Source organism: Eurosta solidaginis, chromosome 2, assembly GCF_040869045.1.
Source record: "Eurosta solidaginis isolate ZX-2024a chromosome 2, ASM4086904v1, whole genome shotgun sequence".
NCBI lineage: Eukaryota > Metazoa > Arthropoda > Insecta > Diptera > Tephritidae > Eurosta > Eurosta solidaginis.
The window spans coordinates 247,648,198-247,675,136 of record NC_090320.1 but is presented as its reverse complement, the minus strand read 5'-3'; the positions used below and the strand labels follow the sequence as shown (position 1 = coordinate 247,675,136).

The following is a 26,939-nucleotide window of genomic DNA, read 5'->3' as shown; positions in this document are numbered from 1 at the left end:
TTGAATCTATGAAATCAGATAATCAAAGAGTTCAACATCGTCCGATGTTCTATTTTCAGCCACAACAGCCACAACAACTTTGACCACAAACATTCGGATAGTCAAAGTTCAGCACAGCTTCCGTAAAATGCATAGCACCTTCATAAATACTCAGGTAAAGTACGATTTCAACCAGAACCGCAAACACAGTACAGTGGGCTAGCTGTTCGAGATGTCAAAATCTTTTGATAAGTTTAACCATGGAGTTATGCTCTCTATACACTTTCCCAAGGCTAAAGATGTGAAGGGCAAATTATATAACAGGAAGTGATGCTCTTTTCCCATGGCGCCACCTGCTCATACGGCCGCTCCTACTCATAGCTACAATCTCCGTAGTAGAGTCCGTAGCAATGCCGAGCATCAGCCCCCGCCCCGTCCTCTTCTTCTCTTACCGGCACTAGCAATCAAGTAGGTCAGGGAAACAGCCTCTTAGCCCTACCATCTTTTGCACCGTTTGCCAGTACAGAATATATGTTTATGTTTGCGACATCTGCCCAATGCAGCTCCTGTCTTGGACGGTGCCACTTTCCTAGATGTTCTGGTCTCCGCGACGGGCTTCATTTCGCCATGTTGCCAAGCCGCAAACCCAATTACACCGGGTACCCCAATGCTTACCCAGGGACGTCCAGTCCCAGGGCCACTACAGCAATTGCGTCCTGGCCTCCCTCAACTCAGGCGTAGTCACCCGTCACTTACCCCTAGATTAACGACGTCTACCACGTTGCACTTCAGAACTCTGCAGTTAAACTGTAAAGGATAGTTGATTTCATGAAGCGGCATAACATCCGCATTGCTGCGATTCAAGATACCAAACACACAGCAAGATCTGCTCTGCAGACCTGCTCTGGATATATAGTCCACAGAAAAGTTCGCGAAAGCGGAAATGGAGGCGGTGTTGAAACAGCAAGTTTCCTTGGACTCCCGTTAGAGGACATTGATGACAATTTGTGATTGGCCGCACCTATTGGATGGGGCGAAGCCCTGCTACAACAACAACATGCCCTTTTCCCAATTTTGTTTTTAATTTCTACATATCGAAACCCCTTTACCCACAAGAAGGAGTAAGCATCGTCTACGAAATACTTGGCACTGTCGCCAATAAGCCCTACGACGCGGAGCAAGCAGATGACACAATAATTGGACAACCACGTCAATGGCCTTACGCTTTCGACGGTCAGCGCCCCAGCGCAATACATAACTTTACATTCAATAAGTTTTCTCAACCCAATTATCAAGCCCATCTACAAAAAGGATATCCTGGTACAAATATGAATGTACACTTACAAAAATTAAGCCGTGCGAGACATTGGCGATCGAGAAAGATAAAGGAACATTGCTTACGTCATGCTAGGCAATTGGCCCGGTGAACATACATATTGTTACGAATATTAGCAAAACTAAGGAGTGCTGCCATCTCCAGGCCGATGCTAAGCAGTGACGTGAATTCACATCAATAATTCAATCATTATGTATCTACATAAACGAATCAGTAATTGCGTCTACACATATGTACACATTCCGACGAGCAACATTTACATACAAGGCAGCGAGAGATGAGATGTCACACACAGATGAATTTACTTATACGCTTATGTGTGTGCGGGAGACTGTAAACTACAAACTGACATATGTACATCTGAGAAGCGCTAAAAAGTAGATAATTGTAAACAAGTAGAAACTATATGAGAACTATATACTGAGTTGTCACAAGAGAGAGCAATAATTTGTGCACGTAGTTGTGGCCTTCGATTTTGTAGCCGAAACAACTAGTAAGTTCTGGAAATCGAAGAGCCTAGAAGTATGCAGCGTAAACTATAAAAGCGGGGCAAGCGAGTAAGAAGTAATTCAGTTTGAGTTGAGCAATCAATGAGTTATTGATTAAGCACGCGATCTGGCGGCCAATAGTAGAGTTTAATTTGAGTTATCAATCAGTTTGGTTATTAAGCCAGCGAGTAGCAAAGTATAAGTGTTATTGTGAAGTACTTTAATAAAGGCCATTTTTCCATTATTCAATATTGGAGTTATTTATTCAACAGTTTAGTGATTCGAACTTAGCAGAGGATTGCAAATAAGAGGATTTGCAAGTAAATTCGTTACAATATGTTACGCATCGCCGGTATGGGGGTCTAAATTAGGTGAAACCCATTGGAGAAGGGTGCACTCCTGTTGGCACACTGAAATCAGAGCTGGCATGGTATGCCTTCTTATCACGCCTCAATATCTCTAATATTAAAAAAAAATTCTTAGCGCGATTTACCTCCGCGGAGAATTAGGACGAGCTTCTGTTCCAATTTTTCCTAAAAATTTACGGGACGGGACTAAAATGCTTGACGCTGACTTCTAACGGCATCAGAAAGGCATATGAATTGACAATGTGAAGCTTTTCGTGGCAGAAATATGCTCGAAGTGTTTGTCAAACCTTAGGCAAATTTTTTTTCTAATTGAAAACGACTTTCTAAATTTTCCCGGGACTTGAACCAAGGGCAACCGGTGTGGTAGATGAAGGAATCTTTCACCAACTCACGGCGACCCCCGTGCTAAATAGCATAATGAAATTCTGAGCACACAGTTCTTGATACAGCCACAAACCCAAAACAGCGCAGCAGATAATTACTTGGTACCGCTCAGCCTCCAAGGCGTAAGCACTATGATAAACGCCGCCGCAACATACCTAAGTAACATCATCCCAACAGAGCTGTTTAACCCGTTTGCTGATTCACTCCCAGTGAGTCCCGTTATTAAAGAAACATTTACCAAAACTTACAGAAGAGAAAACCAGACTCTCGAAGGAAAGATGCATCATCATGGCCCAACTTCGAACAGCCGGTTGTTGAGATTATGTTCATCATCAATTGGCGTTAAAAACAATAACAATAACAAGCACCATTAAGGTACTAGGCCGGCCATCTCTTGAACGATTTAGTATGACCACATTAAACCTTAAGGGCTATCCCTTCCCCCCACTCCCTAGGTCTATGAGGAACTTGGGGTCGCCAGAGCCTCGTCTGTTAGTGAAACAGGATTCGCCACGGATAGGTGAGGTTGACAATTGAGTTTGGAGAAGCTATATACTGCGCTGGCAACCTGAAAGGGCCCCTTGAATCTGGTATTTTACTCGCCTCTTACGACAGGCATACCTACCGCGGGTATATTCTGACCCCCTAACGCGCTGGGCCCTCTAACGTAGTAACTACATTAACAACAACAATTGTACTTACCAGTATGTATCATCATATGTCTCCTCAAATTATAACTTGATTGCACCTTTTTACCACATAAATAGCATTCAAAAAATTGTCGACATTTTTCCCGTCGCTCAGAATCATCCCAATGACGTTCTACAGCTTTTCCATGTGGTACAATGTATTCAGAATTTTCATCATCGGAATTTAAAATTACAACATCATTATCAGCATTAGATCGCGTCATATTCGAATTGCCTACAACACCAACATTATCGTCATCTACACATTCCAATTCACAACTCACAGCTGCTGCAGCGTAGACCATCTCTTCACTATCATCATCAACATCATCGGTAGCACTTCCTAATACAATTGCTTGACTTTGATTCTTGTAATTACTACTTTTCTCAGCACTTTGCTCTACTTCAGCATCACTGCTATCGGATAACTCGATATGTGCGATAATACGTTCCTTCTTTTTTTCTTGCTGCTGAGGGGGAATTGGTTCATATGCCGGTTTAGGTGACGGACTTTTTGGAATTAGACTAATGCTGGGAGATTTCATTCTAGTATTTTTAGGCTTTCCACATCCACCTGCCGGAGCTTTCATAATTTTTAGTCCATCGTGTTCAAGCGTGCGTTGTTCATCGATGGTTTTTTGGATGTTTTCTGCTTCATCCCTGTTTCTTTGTTGCACCCTTTGACGATCATCTTCATCATCCAATTCAATAATTTCAAAAACTACGGGTTGATTTTTTTGCATCACCCTTACATTATCTACACGTCTCTTTCTACGTTCAATGGCAGCAGCGTGCTCTTTCTGTTTCTTTTCTTCGGCATATTCACGCCCAATTTTCATTAGAAGACTTTTAATATTTGAATCCTCAATTGAGACGAAATTTTCCTCTGGTTCCTGATATTCGTAATGTGTATTATAGTCTGCCGGAATTCCGCTGCTATCGTAAGTATCTTCTGCGGAAGTCATAGGATACGCTAAAGGTGGCGGTTGAAGCGCAGGTGGTGTTTGGTGTAAAAGTGGCGGTGGTTGGGTTTGGGCCGGCGGCAGGGCTGGTGGTAGAGCGGCCATAGGTGGCGTTGCACCACATCCTGGCAGTTGACATGCACTACTACAACAAGAAGTGGGTGCTTCGTATAAATTACCGTCTGATATATTCGCACAACAATTTGGTGGTGGCGGTCGTTGCATTGTCACCTCATACGTAACACCACGTCGTCCTTGTTGCTCTCTCCATTGTAAATCGTATAGTTCAACTTCCTGTTGATTGACGACAGCATTACAACACTCCATAGGCTTTGTATAATTCATACAAGGTCTTGCTGTTGTTGGCAAACGTGGCATTGCATGTAAAGCCATTGATGGCATTGTGGATGATGAATTGTAATTTTGGTTTGTTTGTGTTGGCAAACGAACAAGTGAAGGCGGCGCTGTCGGCGCTGTTGCCGACGCCGATGGCGGTTGTGGTGGTAAAGCAGCATGTTGTTGCGTGAGTTGATGATGATGGTCAACGACTTTGAGTGTGGTTGAGTTGTTACCGTGCGATGGCGTAGACGGTGAACATTTCAATTTCATGAGTATTTCCATTTTGGTAGTTTTCGTGTATTATTCGCATTTGTGGAAGAAAATGTTCAGCCGATTAGCTAGACAACGAAGTGGTAAGTTAAAAATAAATTAAATTCAAATTATTACTAATAGTATCACATACCTTAATAAATGTGTTGCATATAATTTTGAATTGAAATTGGTCTAGGCTTCAAAGGAAAATCTAAACCTGGGAGGTTAGGTTTAAATGGTCGGTCTGTAAAGACCTCACATAGACTGAATGAGTCCATAGTGTTACCAGAAAGTTGCTCAACGACCAAACTGAAAAACACTACCAAACAACCAGGAGCTATGTTATAAAATAACTTCGTCCTCTTGGCAATGTTTGAAGATTTTAAGGGCATATGCTACTTGCTGCTTTTAGATCTGATAGCTGTGCAATAATTTAAAAGCATTTGAATGCAATATACAAGTTGACGCGGCTGCAGTTTAACCCAGATAACCCTAATGTCCTATATGTAGGACACCAATTTCATGTCGACTTACGCACGCGCCCGATGGCCAGAAAATAATGGGAATGTATTTTTGCATGCAGTAGAAATTGCGTAACAGCGTTAGTAAGTGTTTACAGTCCCTAAGTGAGAGACGTGCTCATTGTCTTATTCAGAAAATTACTAATTTTGAAAAATGCAAAATTATAACATACAATTTCAAAAGTGAGTTAAAATTTATATCATAAAATTTAACAAATATATTTTTTTTATTAAAAAATTATAGAGAAACTAGCTTTACCAGGCGCACGTTGTAACGCCCGAGATCGAATGGATGTTGCGTTATTTTTTCTGTTTTGTTTGTTGATAATTTAATTTATTGTTCTGTAAATTGAATTGAATTTTGTACGCATATTTGGTGAAATTTTCTGTTAAAACATTTTATTCTTGTATCTTATTGTATCTTATTTTATATTATTGTATTGCTTTTACCGCTGATGATTGTTGCTTTGATTACATTCTGAAGAAGCATGACTGGTGAGCCAATTTTCAAAGTTGATATATGCGCAGGCATTCCTTTTGGTTCTAAGAAGTATAGAAATTCATTTGGATAATTCACAATTTTATCTTCATCTGTAATTGTGTTGATCGATTTATATTTCGTCACTTCACCAGGAAATTGATTTCGAAAGCGATCATTGATTTTGTTAACATGATCATTTTTGGGAGCTAAAATAGTTGTTTCGCATAACCAAAAAACAAAAACATTTAAATTTAAAATTCTTAATTCTGAAATATGAAAAACTTTCGTCTTGTTAGAAGGAACCTCGAGCCAAAATTTGGTGATGATCGAAGTATAGCAAACACGTTTTCATAGGGAACACACACACAGAATTTGATTTTTATAGAAGATGTAGATAGACTGAAGCTAAACAATTTTTTTAACAGCGGCAGTTTACTAAACGTCCAAAAGGCATAACAGCTAAACTGAACAATGCAGTCAAACTTTAGGTATTAAAATAACTTAAGTGTGTACGGCAGTCATAGTTTTTCCCCATTCCACATTTTACTGGAGGTTTTAGGACTTAACGTTACATAGCTCCTTACCAATTTTAATTATCCTACCATTACGACATCCAGATATATGCAGTATAATATATTTTATTTGTATGGGAGGTTCCACGCCCCCTTTTTCCCAAGTCCGCATTTTCTTGGTGGTGTTAGGGATTGACCTCATATAACTCCTTACTGAATTTCAATGTTCTGGCATGTATACCTTCAAAGTTATGCATTACTAAAGATTGCATTTGTATGGGAGGTGCCACGCCCCCTTTCTCCAAATTCCGCATTTTCTTGGTGGTGTTAGGGATTGACCTCATATAACTCCTCATTGAATTTCAATGTTCTGGCATGTATAGCTTCAAAGGTATGCAGTACCAAAGATTCCATTTGTATGGGAGGTGCCACGCCCCTTTTATATATCGAAATTATTTTTAGCCTAAAACCTTCCCGTTGATCGAAGGAACCCATAACCAAAATTTGGTGATGATTGATGTGTGGGAAATACGTTTCCATAGCAAACACACACACACACATAATTTGATTTTTATATATATATGGCTAAACCGATTTGGGATTTCAAAATCAACTAACCATCATCTCTCCTTCCTGTATCTTTCTTAAAAATTTCATGGCAATCTGTCGAGCCGTTCTCGAGTTATGGAGTGACAATCAAAATGTACACTTCTTTTTATATATATAGATAAATGAGTTTTCAAATGTGTACAATTATAGTTAAATATATTGAAAATTAGTTAGTAGTAAAAATGAGCAAATGCTAGTGTCCTAAATATAGGACATTACGAAGATAGGTGTCTACAAGAACTATTTTTTGCAGGGGTCTCTCGCTTCATGATGTTCTTGTTTTGATGGAAGATGGTGAAGACGACACTGGCGACATCGATGAAGTGGTTTTGTTTCCTCCAGTTAATGCAAACGACGAAGATTTTGGTCCTGAGGAAGCTTTTGGCGTAAATAATTTTCCATCTGCCCAACTTTAGTGCAGCCGGGCCTGAAAGCTCATCCGATGAGTCGGACGATAATATACCGTTATATATATTGTTTCTAGTGCTTTGGTGTTGTTGTAGCGATTAGGTTACTCCCCGAAAGCTTAGGGGAGTGTTATCGATGTGATGGTCCTTTGCCGGATACAGATCCGGTACGCTCCGGCAACACAGCGCCATTAAGGAACTAGCCCGACCATCTCGGGAACGATTTATATGGCCACATTAAACCTTCAGGCCATCCCTCCCTCCCCACCCCAAGCTACGGAGCCTCGTCTGTTAGTGAAACGGGACTCGCCGCTCGATGGTGAGGCTGACAATTGGGTTAGAGAAGCTGTATATTACGCTACACAACCCCTTAAATGACTGCTTTGGTCACGGCTTCCACCTGGAATAAACACTACAATGATTTGGATACTGGTAGAATCTGATTAATACCTGCGCAGACCCTACTCCTTCCATTACTTTGAAACCATCATTGTACACGTGTATAGCCTCGTCTGCCATTTGGGCTCCGTTGCGTCAACCTTCCACTTCTATTGTGGCGCTAAGATCCTCAGCGCAGGCAGGTACGGAGTTAGGTAGTAAAAAATTTAATTAAGCTAAACTCGATACCTACTATGACCGTATGGTCTGCGCTCAAGCTGCGCCGATGCACTGGGCGGTGCAGTTGTAAACGCTATGGTCTTCGCCACAAGGTCTACAGGTGGGATTTGCAGAATGGCATACAGCGCAGCCATTGGGGTTGTTTTCAGGGCTTCCGTTTTGCTAAACATTGATAGCCTGCACAACCCCTATAATTTTTTATGTTAGTTCCTTTTTTCCTTTCTAAGGCCGAGTTCAGTTCTTAGTGAACAGAATCATATCCGTTCTCGTTGACGCTCAACCCGACATTTAATGCCCAGGTATGTGTATCCCAAACTGCCAGATCCATCAAGCAGTTGCTGGAAGGCACGTTCCCTTGATCGAAACGGCTGAGCAGTTGGTTGATATTCAGCGTCCACAGTGTTAGTGATAATACCCCGAACTGCGGCGTGCCTCTGTCCACTAATTTTATGACCTCATACAGCACCAACTGCGAAGTAGTCTTTTTAGGAATTTGCCGCATTATTGATTGGTGTTATTCGATTTTCTACGTTCTGGCACTAGCCTAATTATCTAGGTAACGACTACGTCAAATCTTCTATCTACCTCCTCCTTCCGTTTTTGAATTTGTGGATATCAGAGCCTCGCCAGCCAAATATGTGTACGTATACATTCAAAATTCCAACAGGATTCGCGTGTAGATGAAATTCATAATTGGATTGGAGAGGCTCAGTAGTTGTAAAGACGCACATTGCGCTGAAATAATCTTTAAAATGCCCATCGCCTTGCGCTGAAGGGGCATTTTGGGGTGCAATCGGTCGTAAACAATTATGCGAATGTATTTAATAATCAAACGATATATAAAAATAAAAAAGCCTTGGCACATTCACGTCGTGGCAGGTACTCCACCGTTGAGGGATATAAAATGTCTACTTTGGGAAACAGTACTAACACTGAGGACACTATTAGGATTCATATTCAACGGAGAATACCTCTTGCCAACAATAGTAGCACTTTTTCGACTAGGTACTATATCTTGGAAAATATCGTGTGGCACGCTACCATCATATGAAGTTGGCGTGCCACATGATATTTTCTAAAATATATTCGTGCTTTTTTAGTTTCACGGATAATTTAGCACATATTATCCACCAGTGAATTTATTGCCACGTAAAAGCGAACTGCTCCATAGTGGGAACTTGTCACTCAATTCATCAAAACTTCGGGATATCACCTCACCCCCCTCCAACCAAGAATGAGTTTACTCTATCTTCATCATCATGGCGTTTAGCTACTTAGGGGTTTTCGACAAATCACTTAAACTATTTCTGTTTCCGAGCAATTCACGCCAATTGGGAGGATCAAAAGAGTTCAAGACTCCCTTTACTTGCCCTCCAAACTCAGTGGTGGTCACAGAGGGTACGAATTGGAATACCTTTTGATCCAGAGTCTCTCGTTGCACTATGTACATGTCTGCGTAACAGTACCATACATCTTCCGGAGATCTCTTTTCTACACCATCCATGATTCCGGGCCATACATCACACAGGTATGGTGAGATATTATAAAGCAAAAATTTTTGTTAGCGAGACAGGGCTTCACTTTCCAATTGCCTACTCAGTCCAAACCAGCACTTGTTAAGGAGACATATTCTTTGTTTGATTTCAGAGCTGATATTGTGTTAGTAGATTGTACCAGCGCTTTGCAGATCTGCTGCTTAGATTATTTATTCTCGGAAAGGTTCTCCTCATTACTGGGCGAAAGTAGATTTACAAGGTCTGAAGCCGCACTGATAAGATCTTCCGAACAATACGGTCGATAGGAGCTTATGCGGTAGATACGACCTATGCGGTACGGTAGCTGGGACCTTATGTGTTTCTATTCTCCTTGGGGGTTGAACAGATCCGCAGCTTGTTATTCTTTGGCAGAGATACTGAAAAGTGCCTAGGCACTTTATGGACGTTGGAGTTTTTGGTGGAATTTTCGAGCACCTTTCCTGAGCTGTACACACTCATGCCGTTCTGCTTTACGTTTCTTTGTTCTAAGCATGAGCTACCATTCTTCCCGTAACGATAATGCTCCCATTCGCCACGAGTTTTACAGCGTGGTCCAATAGGTAGCGTCATTATTTCCGATGCAGCATGACCTACCTCAACATTCCCCAGTTATTTAGCAGTGAGAAGAATGTGTGCCCTCCCTTACTATAGTAATATCGTTTGGAAAGGGCCGGATCGGGATTTTAAATATATGTAGTTCCTCTTTTATAAGCCTGATTTCAGATAAGTTATCAGTTTATAAAAAGTTTTAAATACCACTAGCCACACATATAATATGTATGTATGTGTATAGGGTAGATGTACCAGTAACCGGACACTTAACTTTTTTTTTGCTTTTGAACTCTTCTTGGTTACATTTTACAAGTGATATTAAAAAACTTTGAATTTTCAATTGACTATTGCTTAATTATAAATTTAATAAAATTAGCCACTTCAATAGAAAACTATTTTTTTGTAAAAATTATTGTTTTGATACAAGTCACAATTTTCCAGTAACCGGACAGTTTTTCCAGAATCCAGACAGTAAAATTCCAGTTACCGGACGCTTATGATATAAAATAAAAATAATTGTTTGTAACGTTTTACAACGTTTTATAACGTCCTTTTCATTTTTATGTAATACTAGCAGACCCGGCAGACGTTGTTCTGCCCTAAATTTGGTCTATCTGCATATATTCTAATAATCTTTTTCCGTCTTACTCTGCCCCCCCCCCCCCCGCCTCTCACTTTTTCTTACCATTTTATTCACTTCTTTCTCCGTCTCTTTCGCTTCATATATCTCTATTCTTCGTTTCATTCTATCACTTTCTCAGTCTTCTTCTCTCTTTTCTCTTCTCTCAAGTGCAAGTTCTCCATTCCTCTTCATCCATTATTGCCAGTCCCAGAGGGTGGTATGTATTTTGTTCCATTCCCTTTCCGAGTCCCAGTCCCAGTACCACTCCGCGTCTCAGTCCCAGTCCTAGTCGTAATCCCATTTCCAGCCCTAAATCGAATATCACAATGAAAATTACTTTAAAGCTCTCAGCAACAGCTTTCATATGACATCCATATTACACCCACATTCTAGGGGTGTCCGGGTCCACGTTTTTCCCTATATCTCGAGACCCTAGTCACCCAGCGGTATAAATTACTCTGTACTAAAGCACACATCAACAGCTTCAATTTGATACCAATAATGTAAAAACACATCCTAGTGTTACTGGTCCACGTTTTGGCCTATACCTCGAGACCCTAGTCACAAATAGATATGAAAATTACTCTGTACTAAAGCACTCATCAACAGCTTTCATTTGCTATCCATATTCTATAAATACATTCTAGGGGTACCCGTGGGTACGAAAAATACCCCGTATCAAAGCACTCATAAACAGCTTCCATTTGATACCCATATTGTACAAACACATCCCAGGATTACCCAGGTGCACGTTTTGATCTCAAGACCCTAGCCAGAATGGGACAAAAAGTATCCTATGTCCGTCTCCTGGTTCTAAGCTACTTCTCCACCAATTTTCAGCCAAATCGGTTATCCGTTATTGAGTTATAAATAGTGTAACTAACACCACTTTCTTTTATATATATAGATTTAAACCAAATAAATAAATAAATGCAACAACAAAAAATAAACTTTTGCACATACGTCATTAATTTCATTGATCTTGCATAGGTACTTATTATTTTAACATTAAGAAAAATAAACGAAAACATTTTTTTCATTTTCTGTTAAAATATACTTAGATAAAAAAGAAACACACAAAACTCCAATAAATAAAAAATTTAAATATAAATATTTCATTAATTTCAATACATTTTAGCTCAAAACATACCTACATAGTAATTAAACATTATACAAATGTCACAGCCAGAGACTGCTTCGCATTTTCGCTCATCTTCTTCTCGGTGAAGACCGGTGTCTCAGCGTTAGCTCCCTTCAGTATCATCGATTACGCTGGAGGCTGATTGTTATCTTCCTTGTGCCTTTGCTTCTCAAGCCATTATTGTCTTCTTCTTCCTGTACAGCTTTCGAGGTACATGGCCTTCCAGTACTTATATTTCCTTCTTCACTCCGCTTTGCAGATTTTAAGGTTTAGTTCCTGTCATTGCGGCTTTCTCGCCTCCTGGTTGTTGGACTGGAGCGTTTACCCTCGCCCTTATGCCTCTTAAAAGCATGCGTGTCAGGTTCATCCGATCGCTGCCTCTTGCTTCTAGGGGCTTCTTCTTGTTGTAGCGATAAGGTTGCTCCCCGAAGGCTTTGGGGAGTGTTATAGAAGTGATGGTCCTTTGCCGGATACAGATCCGTTACGCTCCGGTAACACAGCACCATTAAGGTGCTAGCCCGAGCATCTCGGGAACGATTTATATGGCCACATTAAACCATCAGGCCATCCCTCCCTCCCCACTCCCAAGTTCCATTAGGAGCTTGGGGTTGCCAGAGCCTCGTCTGTTAGTGAAACAGGTGAGGTTGACAATTGGGTTTGGAGAAGCTGTATATTGCGCTGGCAACCTGAAGGGTTGTGCTACACAGCCCCTTGAATCTGGTATTTTAGTCGCCTCTTACGACAGGCATACCTACTGCGGGCATATTCTGACCCCCTAACCCGCTGGGGGCTTCTTCTTCTTCGATGCGGTTGCAAAATTTTGGGTTGTTCGCGGCAAAGCTTTCGTCTGTGAATTGTTTTCAGACATTTTTCCACTGTCTTACCGGCCCATGCCAAGCGATCGCTCTCATCGTTGGTTGGGTGAACCACTGGGCCCAAGCGCTGCATAATTCTTAATGCAGTCATATATTTTGAGAGGGTTCCCTTAAGCTCCGTATCTCGTTGTTCCCGTTCTAACCTTAATTCTTTGTCCGGAATAGTATGCCGCTCCTTTACCGAGCGCACTCACTGCACACTATCATCGCTATCCGCGTCCGAGTCATGTTGTTGTTGTTGTTGTTGTAGCGATAAGGTTGCTCCCCGAAGGTTTTGGGGAGTGTCATCGATGTGATGGTCCTTTTCCGGATACAAATCCGGTACGCTCCGGTACCATAGCACCATTAAGGTGCTAGCCCGACCATCTCGGGAACGATTTATGTGGCCACATTAAACCTTCAGGCCATTCCCTCCCTCCCTACCCCCAAATTCCATGAGGAGCTTGGGGTCGCCAGAGTCTCGTCTCTTAGTGAAACAGGATTCGTCGCGGGTAGGTGAGGTTGACAATTGGGTTTGGAGAAACTATATATTGCGCTGGCAACCTGAAGGGTTGCGCTACACAGCCCCTTGAATCTGGTATTTTAGTCGCCTCTTACGATAGGCATACCTACCGCGAGTATATTCTGATCCCCTAACCAGCTGGGGGTGCGTCCGAGTCATCGCTGTTAGCGATTTCCTCTTTCCCGGCTTGTGACGCCATCGCCTTTTCCTTCGCAACCTTACTTTCTCTTAAAGTTTTTGAGTTCATCTTGGTCGTACGACCAGCTGCCCACAAGGCGAGCTCAGCGGTCTAACGTTAAAAATGGGGATAAAAACCGTCCACCACAAGAGCGCCCCTTGCTGTGGTAAGGCCATCATTACATCCCGAGGCGGGAAGGCTCCGTTCAATGACAGCCGAATATATACCCTGGCTGCAAATCGTTCAATAGGCACGGTCCGCATAACACCCTGGATTAGGGATTATCACACATAGGTTAGGTTGGGTTAAACTGGCCGGTCCATAAGGACCTCACATAGACTTAATTAGTACGTAGTCTTACCAGAAGTTTGTTTTTAACGATAAAATAACTCCGTCCTCTTGGCAAATACTAGGACTTAAGCCACTTGCTGCTTCTATATCTGACAGATGTATCACTCCTAATAGCTGGATTCTTAGCCTGGCAAGAGCAGGGCACGAGCACAGAACGTGCTCGATCGTTTCCTCCGCCAACCCGCACTTGCTCCATCTGCTATCACTGACCAAGCCTAATTTAAAGGCATATGACGCCGTCAGAAAACCCGTCATGAGTCTACAGTCCTCTCTTTTTAACGATAGAAGCAACTTTGTTAGTCTAAGGTTGTAAGACCTACACATAATCTTCAACACTTTACATCCCCGCGCTTGAACCCACGCCTTTCCTGCTTGGTCGATCATGTGCACCTCTCGCCTTCACTTAATCTCGCCCAGTCTAATTGGGATTATCACACATACTATAATTAATTTTAGTATAAACAAATATTATTAAAAAAAGAGCTAAAGAAACACATGTCCGGATACTAGAATTGTGCGGTTGTTAACTTTTTCTAGTAACCGGGCACTTTGTCCGGATTCTGGAAAATACTATTATTTTTATTCCAGTATCCGGACAGGTGCATTTACAAAAATATATACATATTTTCACTAACTGTTATCACGTATTTTTATCAATTATTTATAGAGTAACAGTCATTTGAAACACTTTTGTCACCAAATTATTAGTAAAAACTCACCTGATAGAATTGAAGTACAATTAGCAAAAAGATTGAAAAGTAGCACGTTTTAACACTTCACTTCACACACGTAAACTAAAAGTGAAAGAACAAAGCTTCTTTTGAAAATAAAGCAAAAGGTAAATTGCGAAACCGTTGTAAATGAGTGGCTTCTTCCAATGAATTTTTCGAATTTTAAATTAAGTCAACGGTTTGCTTATTTCAAACGATTAAAGTGAAAAATGTCCGGTTATTGGGGGTTGTCCGGCTACTGGTACATCTACCCTATTTACATATGTTAAAAAAAAACTATTTGCAGAATGATTCTTACCAACAACCGCTTCACTATTATACAGCTACCGATCAAATGGTATGAAGCGCGATTCACTGCACTCGATCAAAACCCGACAAAATCTTTTTCTACGATCACGATTTCTTATTTTAAGCCGTGTGCATAGCTAATTTTGCTTTTGCCGTCGTCGTCGTTGCTGATGCTACCACCGTCTATGTGCTCGTGATTTTCAACGCCAGTTATTATTTTTTGTTTTTGTTTTATTACTGCTGTTGCGTTGGTTGTTACCCGCAGTTGCCTATGCTAGTCTCAATATCTAGGCTGAATCACCCAAGCAGCACGAAGCCAAGCAAATCAGGCGAACAACCTACTCGTCTAAACTCAGCCTGAAGTATTCACGTTGTAAGTTTCGTTGTTGTTGGTGGCGAAGTTGTGGTTTTTGTTATTTGTATACATATACATGCTTATATATTTATGTATGTATGTAGTATATTTAACCTGTGATATCCATCGCGCGAATCAAGCATTACCAACAAAACAATCATTGCCATTGCATGTTAACTTGATTTTTCTTTAGCCAGCAATCCAAACCAAAGAAAAAACACACGCACAGTAGATACAAAGTTAAAAGTGTTGGTACAAAGAAAGCAGCAAAAAAAAAAAAAACAATGAACTCACGACTCGCACAATGCGTTTCGTGCCGCGCAGCTGCCATCAAACAAAGGGGCAAAACCGGCCAAGCGACCAAACACCACTGAACAAAAAAAAATTACCGTAGCAAAACCGTGCCACCACCGTCCGTTACGTTAAAAGCCGAGCAACGAGCAACACCAACAACATAACACAAATAACCGGCCCAGCGTGCGAGCAATGCTCGATCTTCTACACCGCCCCCTGCGCTTAGGTTCTGTTATTTGTTAGTGCTCCGGCTGGCACGATGTTGGCTTCAGTGGTTGTATACCACCTTCACTGCCACTATCACTTCCACCCTCTGCTCTTTATTTCTTGTAGCAGCAAAAATCCAGTTTATAATTTAATTGGAATCGTGCTTTTGAAGACTTTCTTTTCAGTCGCCTTTGCTTTGCAAATTATACACATTTTCGCATTTCTTTATTGAAAAATCTTAGTTATTATTGATTTTCCTTATCTATTTATTATTTTTCATTATAAATTGTTTGATTTGCATTGGAGTTTGTTATTATTTACACTTTTATTTGCACAACTTTTATTTTTGCATAAACAACAACTTTACTTCCTCCAATTGGAATTTGACTTCCTCTTCTTTTGCGCTCCGAAATGTAACTGAGAATTTTTCTCTGCGATTTTCATATTTTTATGTGTGTTGTCTTCTTTTTTGCATGTAAAAAAGTGGTTGGAACCATACAACAGGGTGCCGGTAAAAATTACAACCAAAAGCAATAAAAATATTAGGCCGTCCTTTTTCCCTTATAACAATATGACACTACTTTATTTTGTCTTCGATTTCAAACTGAAAAAACTGACGAAACTTTGTCAGAGCGTCAAATTACAGGAGCAATATTGCACAAGAGAAAGCGAGACGAATATTCCCCCAAAATTAATTATTTTAGCACGTTATTGTTTACCTTAAAAAAAGGTAAATGTAAGCGCGATAACCTCCGAAGAGATCTAAGGCCGAGCTTCTCTTCCAAGTTGCGTCGTGCTCCTCTTGATTTTCCCTACAAATTGGCCGGACGGGACCTACATGTTTTATGCCGACTCCGAACGGCATCTGCAAGGCAGATGAGTTTTCACTGAGAGCTTTTCATGGCAGAAATACACCCGGAGCGCTTGCCAAACACTGCCGAGGGGCGACCCCGCTTAGAAAAAAATTCTTCTAATTGGAAAACCTAATTTCTAAATATTTGATGTTGCTTTGCCCGGGGTGTGAACCCAGAGCATACGGTGTGGACGGCGGAGCACGCTACCATCACACCACGGTGGCCGCCTTTACCTTTAGAATTTTAATTTTCAAACATTTTTTTACCTTAGAAACAATGCAAATAACACAGGAACATTATATTGCGCCCTCCTAGTTCACATATTTCACAGAAATGTTGATTTTATTTGTATATTTGTGCACAAGATTTTCAAACTAAAAACAAAATTTACATTTGTCAGAAAAAAATAAAAAAATAAAAGCGGGATGTCAAAAAACCTAACGAAATACAAGCTGGTTCGTTTGCTTTTAATGAACTAAATTGTATATTTCTTGTATTTCGTTAGTTTTTTGGAATATAGTTTACACACTTACGTTAATACTGAAGTCGCATTAGGAGGAGGGCGAAAAAAAATTAAAAAAAAAAATGCATGAAAATAAAGTAGTGTCATATAGGTATTAGAAAGGCATGTGCTCATTTGCAGCCTCGTCCGAAAAATGGAAACAGAGCCCGGTAGCCTTATTCCCGGTAGCCTATGTCCGCGGACTCTATTTCCTAATATTATTAGGCGTTGTTTCCTTTTTGAAAATAAAAAAATAATTTATTTAATAATTTGGGAAAAATTTAAACAACGTGACATCAGGACGAACACGGACCCCAGTGTGTTAGGGGGTCAGAATATTCCCGCGGTAGGTATGCCTGTCGTAAGAGGCGACTAAAATACCAGATTCAAGGGGCTGTGTAGCGCAACCCTTCAGGTTTCCAGCGCATTATATAGCTTCTCCAAACCCAATTGTCAACCTCACCTATCCGCGGCAAATCCGTTTTCACTAACAGACGAGGCACTGGCGACCCCAAGCTCCTCATGGAACTTGGGGGTGGGGAGGGAGGGAATGGCCTGAAGGTTTAATGTGGCCACATAAATCGTTCCCGAGATGGTCGGGCTAGCATCTTAATGGTGCTGTGGTACCGGATCTGTATCCGGCAAAGGCCCATTACATCGATAACACTCCCTAAAACCTTCGGGGAGCAACCTTATCGCTATAACAACAACAACAACAACAGGACGAACACGGCGACAGCTGTTAGATTATACCTTGTCAGAGGTGTATTTAAAGTTTGACGCTTAGTAGTCCATATAAAGTCTAAGCGTAAACGTCTAAAGATGTAAAAAACACAGCTAATATTCAACTCTTTTAAAGTTGATTAAAAAATTGTCCAATGCCGATATGATTGAGTTTTTACGCACATACTTTGCCCTGTGTTAGCTTTCATCAATTTTTTTTGGTTGACAGTCAATTTATTTGCAACTAGCGAATAATTTGAGAAGAAAAAATAAATAGCAGCGAAAAAATTGGTAAAAATAAATGCTTTTATTTATATTTTTAAATTGAGATATACTTTGATAACACGGCAAGTATTAGGAAATATTTGTGCATAGACAATACTTAATAGTTTACTGTGCAAATATTTTTAAGCCTGCTTACGATGATACGAGTGATATTGATTTTTTTTCGTTTCTTTCTACTTTTCGTTTCCTAGGTAAAGTTCAATACAACAAACTTTTCACTCCACCAGAGAAGGTCGAACACCTGACTCCACTAGAGAAAATCGAATATATTATACATTAGTTGATTCTACCAAGTCTTTTGAAGTTGTAGAGCACAACAAAATGAGTGCACGATCACGACGTCCGGGTACGGCTGGAAGCCAAACACCCAATGAGTGCGTACAAGTGGTAGTACGTTGTCGTCCCATGAGCAATCATGAACGCAATGAAGGATCAGAAGCAGTCGTCGCTGTTTATCCAAATCGTGGCGTCGTCGAGATTACAAACCTAACAGATGCAAATAAAGAACAGACAAAAATGTTTACATATGATGCCGCATACAATGCAAGTGCATCACAAATTAATATTTACAATGAAGTAGTGTTCCCATTAGTAAGTTCAGTGCTTGAAGGATTTAATGGCTGCATATTCGCATACGGGCAAACTGGTACAGGTAAAACACATACAATGGAAGGTGTGCGTGGTCACACAGAGCTTATGGGTATAATACCAAGAACATTTGAACAAATATGGTTGCACATCAATCGTACGGAAAACTTTCAATTTCTTGTGGATGTTAGTTATTTGGAAATTTACATGGAGGAGTTGCGTGACTTACTCAAACCGAATTCCAAACATTTGGAAGTGCGCGAACGTGGCTCAGGAGTTTATGTACCCAATTTACATGCAGTTCATTGTAAAAGTGTGGATGATATGTTGAATGTTATGCATATTGGCAATAAAAATCGTACTGTCGGCTTCACTAATATGAACGAGCACAGTTCGCGGTCGCATGCTATATTTATGATACGCATTGAAATGTGCGACATTGAGACGAATACCATAAAAGTAGGTAAACTGAATTTAATCGATTTGGCGGGTAGTGAGCGTCAGTCGAAGACAGGAGCTTCAGCAGAACGTTTAAAAGAGGCAAGCAAAATTAATCTAGCATTATCCTCATTAGGTAACGTTATCTCTGCGTTGGCTGAAAATTCACCACATGTGCCCTATCGTGATTCAAAGCTAACACGTCTATTGCAAGATTCGCTGGGGGGAAATTCAAAAACTATCATGATAGCCAACATAGGTCCATCCTATTATAATTATAATGAAACATTGACAACTTTGCGTTACGCTTCACGCGCTAAAACAATACAAAATAAACCTGTGAAAAATGAAGATCCACAGGATGCTAAGCTTAAGGAGTATCAAGAAGAAATTGAAAGGTTGAAGCAACTTATAACATGGCAACAACATAAGCGTACAGAGAAAGTAGTAAAGAAACGTCCGCGTAAACCAAAGAAAGAAAAAGTGATCAGCAATGAAGTTGTACAGCCACAACTGGAAGTGGGGACGAGTGAGGAGGAGCCTGAATCGGATAAAGAAAACGAAACAGAGGTGGCAAAGTCGCAAGAGGAGTTTGAGCGTGAACGTATTGAGACCGCTAAACTTGCTGCTAAATTATCAGAACTCGAATCGCAGCTAGTACAGGGCGGTAAAAATCTACTAGACACATATAGCGAACGTCAGCTTGAGTTAGAAAAGAAGCTTGTAGAGATTGCAGAACGTAAAAAGCGTGAAATAGAAATACAACAGCAATTAGAGTTACAAGAGGAAACCACACTTGAAATACGCGAGACTGTCACATCATTGGAGCAGGAAGTAGAATTAAAGAAGAGGAAATTGTCGAAATGCTATGCTAAATACTTAGCACTGCAACAAGAACTGAACGATTGCAAATACGAGCATAATCAAGACTTGCGTGAATTAGAAATGGCTCAAAATGAACTTGTCAAAGAGCTAAAACGGCAACTTTTGATTATAGATAATTTTGTGCCTGTCGAAGTAAAGCAGCGTCTCTACACACAAGCAAAATATGATGAAGAGCAAGAGGAGTGGAAATTTTCAACTACCCCATTAATGGCTGATGCTAGCTTTTCATCCAAACGTCCGGTATCACATCCTCAACGTCGACGTCCCATCTCTGAGTATGCCCTTTTGGAAGCTAAAACTAATACTACATCCTCTTTACGTTTTAAAAACGAGAATATTGTCTCGTATGAACTAGAAATGCCATGTCGCACTACACAAGAGTATCGTTCACCTAAAGTATCTGCTTCACTACAAGCAGTTTTAGCGCAAGCTATGAAAACAGGTGATGATATTGATATTGTTGATTCGCATACCTCATCCATACGTAGCCGTCTTGAAAATATTATAAATGCTAGTGCAAATGCTACAGCGGGTTTGACTGCAACAGCAACTACTAATAATAGTCCTACAACACCAAACGGTATTGGCGTGTCAACAGTTCCTGGTATAACGGGCGTACGTAATATTAAGTCCAATCGTGGTGTGCCATCACCGGGATCAGCAATGGATTCGAATAGACGTCCACCTACTGGACGTGTGGTGCCTAAAAAACCGGCTTCTGCCTATCCAAAAGCACGAGGATTAGTAAATAAGTAATCTGATGTAATACAGGGCACATCTTCAGAAACTATACTGCACAGTACATGGTATGCATTTTGAATAGTATAATTTTTATAGGATTAAGTTTACTTGGTTTTATTTTTATGTTACGAGATCCTACCAAAGAGCACGCCATGACGTGTGCGATGAATACCTTAAAGGGAAAAGCGCAGTCGACATGGATATTTGCACGTTATTTTGTTATTACTTCAAATCGATCTCTTATCGGCGCATCTGCTTGTGGTTTTGTAATCTGTTCTCAGACTTCATTGTGATATCCACTTTCACACGAAACGTAATATATATATAACCGATCTGCCTGGAGAATAACTTTTGAAAAATTAAATTCCGTATATTTTGGACACAGCCTCATAGAAGAAGTACATAAGAAAAATTTACATGAAAGTTTGTTAAAACCTGAAAGGCCTATGGAAATTTTTTGGCAATAAGGCGGCAGTTGTAAGAGCAGCGGGTTCAGCGAACTTTATTAGCTTAAGCTTGGCGAAATCTCAAGGCTATTGCTTGAAATATACCGAAAAATCACATAGGCCTTGAATGAAAGCAGCCGTTTTGTATTCATTTGCTTGTCGAGAGTTAAGCGAGTTTTGAAAAATGTTGATATGTTTATAATTAATACTTATTTATATATTTTTTACGTACATAAATTTTGCATTTATATTCCTTTGTTCTATTTGTTATCAGATTTTAAATTTTTAATGTGCAATCCTAAATATAAGAAACTAAAAAGCATTGTATACCTACATACATTTTATAATCCAGCAAGCTTTAAATCAAAATAAAATTAAAATAAACCACGCACCCTAGTTGAAAATGTGTTTGACTTTTTTTAAGACACATTGACTACAACTTTTTCAAGTAAATTTTTTTTTATTTCATAATTAAAACTAATATGGAGTATAACAATAGCTTTACTTATCTAAATTATTAATACCCGTTTTTTCCACCATTTCCAGTAATGCTTTTAATTTGATCTCAAACAATTCACAACGTATAGGCATTTCCAGTGCATAGAATGGATTTTTCAACACATAATCTGAATATAGTTCATATATTTTACGCAGTAACATATCGATACCACTTAGGCCAGTCTCAGATATAATAATAAATTTAACACCAGTTAGCGTTTGAAAGCAATGTAACGTAAATGTATCCGCTTCCAACACTTCAATGCCAGAACTTTTTGGCTCAGGACTAAGTTGACTAGCAAAAGCATATAGTGGATAGAATGTGCTCGCTTGTACAATTTTTTCATTTGTTGTTAATTTTGGTCTGCAGAATTTTAGATTGAGTGGATAGTTGTCCGCATTCTCTAGTACCGCTTTAACATCACGTCCATCTTCCAGTATGCTGCCATTTACGGGCATACCATTGACTGCCATTAAAACATGTCCCACTAAGGTGTGAAGCATTGCGTTTTTAAATTAAATGAGTGTTAAATATAATGCATTGCAAGTTGTACCCACCATTAATACCTTCCTTTTTGTTAAACACCACAGACACTTTCTTTGCATCATATTCCAACATCAAATCTAATGGATAAGTGAATGAACGTTCTTGTTCAATGCGTGGCACATTACTATCCAGATTATAGATGAGTCCACCAGATTTGCTTACTATATAAACGCCATAAATTATCATTGTTTATCGTATTTGGTTTTTATTTACAAAATTTTATAAATGTAGTGCTTCTTCTTATGCACCGATCAATTCACGATTACATTCATTTAACTTGCCCCTATTGGAAAAGGCTCACAGTTGACGTTTGTCTTTTTCAGCAGCTGATTGATGTGTCGAACTGGGCCCAAATTACGTTTTACAATCCGTGATAGAAACTTCTTTTTCAAATCATTATAGCTCTGGAATTGTCGATCGAATTAAGCACATATGTGAACTAGCGAAAATAGGGTTATTCGGTAAAGTCTAGTTGAAGGGTCGACTGCTAATATGCCACCAAATCTATTGAGAGAGGTGTCAAACGACGGCTCTTGACATCACCATTAATAATCCGAAGGCGGAAAATAAAAGTTTTAACTCGTTCAAAAGATATTAACGAAAACCTGAAAAATTACCCGCTGGTCCTTACGAAACCGGGGGTGGTATCCTTAGTATTTTTGTGCAGAACACCTTTCTGCGTTAGCGGCCTTCGGCCGCGTTTATAAAAAATTACCCTGGGTGGGTCTAACACCGGTTTCGATACCAAAACTATATCCGCGCAAAACACTTGTTCACCATGTTATGTTTTTTTGTGGGTACACCAACATTACAACAACCACATGAAAATCGCCAACTTCAACTGCAAATATCTCTGGACAGAGATAAAATATGAAGAGGGTTATCAAAAGGCGCGATTTGGATACAGGATTGCAAATTTAGAAACGGAGGTGAACAATTTTTTGTCTGTCAAGAGATATTGGAAAAGAAATAAGAAATTTTCATGTAGGTGTTGTAATTTTATGATTTTGTTGCATCCACAAAAAAGTTGTGAGAACAAGTGTTTTGGACCCACCCAGGGCAATTTTTGTAAGCCCGGCCGAAGACCGCTAATGCAGTTGTTCTGCGTAAACAAACTGTGGATCCCACTACCAGTTTCGGAGCACTCCGTGGTAATTTTTCGGTTTTTCGTTAATATCATTTGATATACTCTAAATTTTTGTCTTCCGTTTTCGGATTCGCGATCCTGGATCCAAAACCCGTCTTTTAAATACACCGGTCGATATTTTTGGACATGTATTAAGAGTGTCATGCCTTCGCATAGAATAACCACAAACAGTACTTACATGATCCATAAGACGTTATATTTTTTAAAAAATAGTTTGACAGTTGCATAGTTATCATTTGAGTAAAAATGATTTTCAGTAACTGATCATAAAACGTAAAACGGGTACTGAATTGCTTTCATTTGGAGCATATAGTACACACCACCACTTATGCTCGTGGTCACTTACATATCTATTAGCTATCGAAGCTCTCCTTTTCTGCGTTCGTGAAAATGTTGTATATGAAAGACTGTTATCCTTAAGATAAGTTCTAACTTGACTATTGATTAGCGGTACTTTGAAAGATATGTAAGACACTTCACCATAATATTAGAAAATGTTTCATAAGCAAAACTTTGAAAAGTCGAAGAACTGCGAAAAAGCTTAATAAAAGCATTAAGCTTATGAAGCGTAAAAATGTATGATCAGTAATTTGACGTAAAGTCGAAAGAAATTAAAATAGGTAACCCCATGGTTCTGTTTTGATAGTCAATGGGTAACTTGGAAGTTTCTTCGCAAATATTGCTTGCAACTTTCGCTGGTATTTTAACGGATTTGCAAGCATCCCTTGACCATAATAAAAAGGAAAAATATTGTGCCACCGGTTTTTGTATGTGTTAGCTCCTTAGGCACCTCTAAAGGTTGCAAGCATATTACCCTTATACGTTTGTTAAGCTGGCGCTATAACTAGAGGCAATCTTAAGCTGCAGACATTGGTGCTTTATCGGTAACCGTATCGGTAACCTTATAACAGCTGATTCGACCAACCTTATGGGAATCAATGCAATCGATTATTGTTGCCGCTAAGGTCGTAACCGTATCGTAGCCAACCAATTGGTTTTTGGTTAACCGTCGTAACGATAAACAGATGATTACGTTAGGGATACGACTACAGCGATACGACATACGGCACCAATGACTCCCGCTTAAGTCCTATTGCCACCAAATGGAATTGGAAGATTCAGTTCCCAAAACCGAAAAAAAATATTGCTGGCTATTTCCTACAGGCAATAAGTAAAAGGGCCAATTAATGGTGACTTATCCATAACCAGATAAAACAGCTGATCGAACCAACCTTACGGAAATATAATCGATTAATGGTGCCATAACCATATCATAGCCAACCAATTGGTTTTTGGTTATTCGCCATATCCATTACCAAAAAATATTTGAGTTGGTGAATTTAGTAACTTTTTGTAGATTTTATCCATTGTTTTGGATACGTTATGACTGAGAGACTTATTTTTCGTGGAATATGTTCGCAATTTTTTGCGTTTTCTTCCTTTTTATGAAATTTTCACGATTTTAGGTAAAGGGTCATTAATCGACCACATTGGAGATGGTTATGGATATGGTTACGACCCTTAAGGAAGTTTAACTGGCCCTTAATAAATATTGTGAGCGGCTCATATGCCACCCTGCAAGAAAAATTAGGCCAGTGCTAAATATTCCGAGGAAGGTATGCCTGTCGTAAAAGGCGACTAAAATACCCAAATGATCTAAGGGGTTGTGTAGCGCAACTCTTTAAGAGGTTGCCAGCCAAATTTTCAGCCTTAGCTAACCATTTTTTAGAAGTTCCTCATGGAACTAGTGGGTAGGGGGCGGGATGTCTAAAAGTCAGTGTGGTCGCATTAAACAGATCCCGAGATGTCCGGTCTTATACCCTAATGGTGCTTTTAACCGAAACGTACCGGATCTATATCCGGCAAAGGAACCATAAAAACCGATAACACTAAAGCTTTGGGAGAGTGTCTTTATCGTGGTTGTTTTTTTTCATCCAAGCAAATAAAATATTTTAGTTTGTTAATGTTGTTATGTTATGTGAACCAAACTTTCCCAACCTTCAATGAATGCTAGTAAACTGTCGTTCTAGGGCAGATGTGATGCCGTGTCTTTCCGGACCCCATATACCATTACCTTGGGAGTCACAAAGTTTGAGTAACTCATACAATACCTTTGGGTTTAGTTATAATGCATGAAACTATGTGCTTTGAATCGTGCGGGTATTTTCAATAGGTGCGTCGATCATGATAGCGTGATTGAGTTTTGCAGCTATTGTATGCCTTTCTATTTCGTGTGGGATAAGTAACAAGTTTGCTCTAGACTATACATTTGTATTGAAAATAAAAGTTATACATTTTTACTTTTTATTAGTTACAATTAAAATAAATACTTGTTATTGATTTAAATAAATTTTCGACAGCATTATATACTAAAAACTTGTTGTAGCCTAAATTTATATTAATATCTAAATATAAATACGTATATATATTTACTAAGTATTTGTGGGTGATTGTTTAGATCAACTTACGTATACATACTTAGAGCGATTTTGTTTTAGTCTGACATAATCAAAACATTTAATATTTTATAAATAAAATGCCGTCAACTTCTAATACATATAAAATTTTGTATGCGCTGTAAAGAAATACATTTCTTAACTTAAATTATTCTGTACTTTAAAAATTAGTATTGAAATGTTTTAATAGGTCATTTATATCTACAACTTAATTGTCAATAACAAATGCAACAGTCAAACGCTCATGAACAACTTAATGGTTTGAGGCCCCAAATAATCGCCAATTATTAAATTAATCAATAATTAGTTAAGTTGAACAGCCTTGGCCCCGAAAATTTCTTAAATGCGTCACCAAAAGTTATTTGTTAATGAATTTGGAAATCTAGTTGCACGACAACGTGACAGCTTGTTTGCATACAAGATGTGGGTGTGGGCGCATCTGTGATTTATATGAAACATTGTCTAGTGGTTAATTACTCATTGTTTTAAATATAATAGAGGCGTACAACCGATTTGGTAATAAGTGTATCGTTGTCATAGAAACTCGTTTGAATTGTCACATTTCCATTTAACACCTTAGCTGGCATCATTTGTGATTCCGGTGCTGCTTCAATAGTTGATTGCCATGTATTTGTGGTGTTCGCACCAACCCAACCCATTTCGAAAAACCATTCCTCCATAATGCGTCCTTTGAATAGTACCTTTTGATCTAATCGGAAGTTTTCCATCGGTTCAATGGTACTAAAGTTAATTTCACGGGACACCGCACGCAAATCCAATATTTGTATTGGCACACGCGCTTCATGCTCTACATCTGCGGAGGAGAAATCCTTGTTTTCTTGCCAAATTACCTTGCCCGAATCGGCGTCACGCAAGATCATATAGTTAATTTGAAAGCCCTTCTGTATTCTTTCTCCAACACTAGTCTCTTTATCTTCGGAACCCATTTTGTATGTAGTTTTTAGCAGATCACTTTACAAATGGTTTTATTAATTAGACTTTTTTTGGTATTTCACTCACAGCCAATGTAAAAATTCGATTGACATCTGCGATCATAGTGTACCTATACCAAGTGTGTTCACTAAGCGATAAACGTCAAAACTACAAACAGCCTCGCTCACCTGATGGAAATCTCAGGTCTAGAGTCGCATTTTTGGTCTCAACGACAACATTTTTGACTACCAATCGTATCGACTTTTTCAATTTTTCAATCATTCGGAGCATTCGGTAATGGTATCCATTTTGAATTCGCT

At 39.5% G+C, this 26,939-nt stretch overlaps 4 protein-coding genes across 12 annotated transcripts in view; 1 reads left to right on the top strand and 3 right to left on the bottom strand.

Moving 5' to 3' along the window:
- The window catches only part of LOC137240796 (uncharacterized), a 29,218-nt gene extending 12,416 nt beyond the window's left edge, over positions 1-16,802 (bottom strand). The window contains exons 1-3 of one of the 7 annotated variants that reach the window (XM_067767552.1): positions 16,697-16,802; positions 14,731-15,189; positions 3,258-4,883 (exon numbers count right to left, since the gene is read on the bottom strand). In XM_067767552.1, the coding sequence (XP_067623653.1) occupies positions 3,258-4,827 (1,570 nt within the window). In that variant the 5' untranslated portion in view covers positions 4,828-4,883; positions 14,731-15,189; positions 16,697-16,802. Of the gene's footprint in view, positions 1-3,257; positions 4,884-14,730; positions 15,965-16,696 lie in introns of those variants that run through there. The other 6 variants (XM_067767546.1, XM_067767547.1, XM_067767548.1 and 3 more) reach the window with 6 other exon arrangements.
- Positions 16,803-17,833: 1,031 nt separating this feature from the next.
- Klp68D (kinesin-like protein 68D) lies at positions 17,834-21,434 on the top strand. Of its 3 annotated transcripts, none has more exons than XR_010949832.1 (3): positions 17,834-17,946; positions 18,132-20,657; positions 20,725-21,434. XR_010949832.1 is itself a non-coding variant. In XM_067767543.1 (2 exons), exon 2 carries the CDS (start codon positions 18,262-18,264, stop codon positions 20,605-20,607), a length of 2,346 nt encoding a protein of 781 aa, XP_067623644.1. In that variant the 5' UTR covers positions 17,884-18,002; positions 18,132-18,261; the 3' UTR covers positions 20,608-21,434. The 3 variants fall into 3 exon arrangements, 1 of the variants encoding a protein (XP_067623644.1); XR_010949833.1 differs by having other exon boundaries at positions 18,132-20,905; positions 20,978-21,434; XM_067767543.1 differs by having other exon boundaries at positions 17,884-18,002; positions 18,132-21,434.
- Positions 21,435-21,474: 40 nt separating this feature from the next.
- Positions 21,475-22,338, bottom strand: Trs23 (trafficking protein particle complex subunit 4-like protein Trs23). Its single transcript, XM_067767544.1, has 2 exons — positions 22,095-22,338; positions 21,475-22,024 (listed from the first exon to the last, which is right to left on the bottom strand). Exons 1-2 carry the CDS (start codon positions 22,267-22,269, stop codon positions 21,540-21,542), a joined length of 660 nt encoding a protein of 219 aa, XP_067623645.1. The 5' UTR covers positions 22,270-22,338; the 3' UTR covers positions 21,475-21,539.
- Positions 22,339-25,524: 3,186 nt separating this feature from the next.
- On the bottom strand, positions 25,525-26,758 carry PrBP (Prenyl-binding protein). The gene has a single exon (XM_067769957.1). It carries the CDS (start codon positions 26,631-26,633, stop codon positions 26,172-26,174), a length of 462 nt encoding a protein of 153 aa, XP_067626058.1. The 5' UTR covers positions 26,634-26,758; the 3' UTR covers positions 25,525-26,171.
- Positions 26,759-26,939: the final 181 nt, after the last annotated feature.